Source organism: Tupaia chinensis, unplaced genomic scaffold, assembly GCF_000334495.1.
Source record: "Tupaia chinensis unplaced genomic scaffold, TupChi_1.0 Scaffold000318_1, whole genome shotgun sequence".
Lineage (NCBI taxonomy): Eukaryota > Metazoa > Chordata > Mammalia > Scandentia > Tupaiidae > Tupaia > Tupaia belangeri.
In genome coordinates this window covers 5,568,950-5,572,012 of record NW_006159811.1, presented here as the reverse complement: position 1 = coordinate 5,572,012, position 3,063 = coordinate 5,568,950, and the positions used below count along the sequence as shown (strand labels likewise).

General features: G+C 40.5%; 1 protein-coding gene across 5 annotated transcripts in view; it reads left to right on the top strand.

Moving 5' to 3' along the window:
* The window catches only part of MRPL1 (mitochondrial ribosomal protein L1), a 124,413-nt gene that overhangs the window by 54,607 nt on the left and 66,743 nt on the right, over positions 1 to 3,063 (top strand). For all 5 annotated transcript variants that reach the window (XM_006151467.3, XM_006151466.3, XM_027773068.1 and 2 more), the window contains one exon: positions 2,524 to 2,782. In XM_006151467.3, coding sequence (XP_006151529.1) covers positions 2,524 to 2,782 — 259 coding nt within the window. The remainder of the gene's footprint in view (positions 1 to 2,523; positions 2,783 to 3,063) is intronic.

Here is a 3,063-nt window from a genome sequence, read left to right as displayed (position 1 = left end):
TCTTTCCCTTTGTGTTCGTCATTTTGGTTAATTACTGGAAGATGGCGGTTCCGGCCAAAAGGCTTGAGTATATTTTTTTAGGTATTTTGTAAGCACTTCAGTATATTTTGCTATAGTTATTTATCACCGTGCACACATTTGTGGGTAAACTGACCCAGGCTGTGTTCCGGTGGGTGTCTCTGATGACCGTGGCTGGACTTGCTGCATACTATCTCTGAGTTTGCATACCAGCTGAGAATTGTCCAGTCCATCGTGGGCTCTGAGTGGGCACCTCTGTTCCATATGTCTCTCATCCTCCCACCTTTAAGCTAGCCTAGGCATGTGCTTCTTTTGAAAATGGCAGAAGTACTAACATGAAAGTGGAAACATGAAGCCTCTTATGGCCTGAGCTTAGAGCAGGGAAACTGGCACCTTTGCTTTATTCTTTCAGCCAAAACTAGTTCTTGGCCAAATCAAGGGACTGGGAAATAAACTCCACCTGCACAGTGGGAGGGAATGCAAAGTTGCTTTGCAGAGGGGTGTGGCATGAATGGACAGAGGCAAAGAATTGGGGCCAGTGATACAATCTGCTCCACACTCACGCATCTCTGTGGCTACCTCCCCCACCAGACACCTATTTTGCTCTCTTTATTTCTGGTTTTAGTTAATGGTACCATGCTATGCCTAGTCACCCAAGTCAGAAGTACTATTTAGACAGTATTTTCATATTCTCCCCTTTTCCTTCTTTAGCATTTTCTTTGTAATTACTTCTCTATCATCTTTTTTCAGCCTTGTTACCATCGCTGCTGTGGTTCAGGCTCTTACATTTCCTCTGCTTCCTTCACATCCATCCCCCAACCTTGCTCCTTCAAATATGGATGGCACCCCTATTCACTGGCTTCTCACTGCCTCTTGAAGAGTCTGTCTGTGTTCTAGATTTTCCAAGCTCGTCTTCCACTGTTCTGGCCTTACGCTCTGCCCTTTTGGTTTAGGAGTCATCAAACTAAGGCCAGTGGGCCAAATCTGGCCTAGAACCTTAGTTTTGTAATGGTTCAAAAGAGTAGTTTTCACTTTTTAAAATTTTTTTGCCAGGGAGCATGTGCGCTCTCCAGGCAAAGAGAGTACACATCCAAGAAAGTACCTCGTAGTGGGACACGATCTAGCAGCAGTCCTTTCCCTTCATTTCCTCATCCCGTGAGGATTTGGGGCATGTACGCACATGTGCTCAATGTGTTTTTCAAGTTGCCAGGGCTGGGGTTTGAACTCCTGTCAGCCATGTGGGATCTCGCTCCCTATCCATAGCATTAAACCACTGTGCTAGAGGGCTAGGCCTACATTATTTCTTATTTTTTTAGCTACAGGGTGCATCGGAGCCGGGGTGAGCAATCACCTGCCAGGTGGGTGGCCACGCCACAATCCCTTCTCCATTCTCCTCTTGGGATTAGGGGCATGCATGCAGGCACCCTGGGTGTGTTTTTAAGCTGCTGAGCCCAGGACTCAATTCTTTAATTGGCCATGTGGGATCCAGCACCTTAACCTCTGTGCTTCCTGCTTGCTCCTTAATTTTTTTTTTTTAATGAATATACAACAGAAAAGTAGTATGGTGATACATGGAAATTATGAAATTCAAAAATCAGTAATCATAAGTAAAGGTTTATTGGAATACAGCTATGCTCATTCATTTATGTATTACCTATGGCTGTTTTCACATTGCAATGGTAGATTTGAGTCATTGTGACACAGATCATATAGCTCACAAAGCTAAAACATTTGGCTTTCTGGTCCTTTGTAGAAAAACCAATCCAGACTCTAGAAGTTTCTTTCTTTTTTTTTTTTTTTTAAATAATTATTTAATTTTATTTATTTATTCATTTATTTTAATTTGACCAGAGAGAGAGAGAAAGTGAGAAAGCAAGCCACCAGGTCTGGGACTCGAATCGTGGTCACTCATGTGGGAGTCCAGGACTTTAACCACCACTCCACCTGCTGGTCCCCAGAAGTTTCTTATCTTCTAGAATTCTTCAATACCTCCTACGTTGGATTGTCTTTCCATAGGCTCCAATAGTGTTTTCCTAGTACTTAGCATGTTATATTGAAATTATCTGTCTGCATGTCTGTTTGGTTGTACTATTCTTCTGGGGAGCAGCATCAGTGTCCAATTCAACTTTATATTGACTACAACAGTATAAAAGTTCACTTAAGGGGCCGGCAAGTGGTATGGTGGTTAGGGGTGCTGGACTGCCACATGGTTGACCTCAGTTCAAGTCCTGGACCTGGCAGCTTGCATTCTCACTTTCACTCTGTCTGTCCCTCTGTGGTCAAATTTAAATAAATAAATGAAGTTAAATAAAACAACTCTTTTTAAAAAAAGCTCACTTAATATTTGTTGATTTGGGCAAACTATAATGTAATCTATGGTTTTGAATGAAAAAGCTTTCGTCTTTTATTTTTATCTCTGTTTTATGTGTATTGGTTTTTTTAAAAAATGTCTTTCAGAATACATACTGCTATAATTAATCGTCAGTTTACCTTTTTTTTTTTAAGGCCTGCAAAAAAAACAAGAAAAGGTGTCAAAGAAAAGGCATCAGATGAAAAAAAAGATGAGATAGAAAAAATAAAGTCATATCCCTACATGGAAGGTGAACCTGAGGATGATGTCTATTTAAAACGCTTATACCCAAGGCAGATATATGAAGTAGACAAAGCTATTCATTTACTTAAGAAATTTCAAGTTCTGGACTTTACTAGTCCAAAGCAAGGTGTTTATCTTGATTTGACATTGGATATGTCACTGGGACAGAAGGTATGTAGACTCAGTTAAAATAAGTTTATTTGTGACAGTGGCTGCAGAAATTAGTGTTTCTTAATTATGTAAATTTTTGTTTCCCAAAATATTAGAAAATTTCTTGTTCTTTCTGTGCTTTAGCATGAATGCTATGTTTGTTTTTTAATTTTCTAAATATAAAATGTTATGTTGAAAACTCTCTGTGGGGACCAGCAGTTGGTGTAATGGCTATGTGGCTGGACTCCCATGTAGTTGACTGTGGTTCGAGTCCTGGACCCAGTGACTTAAACTCACCCTGG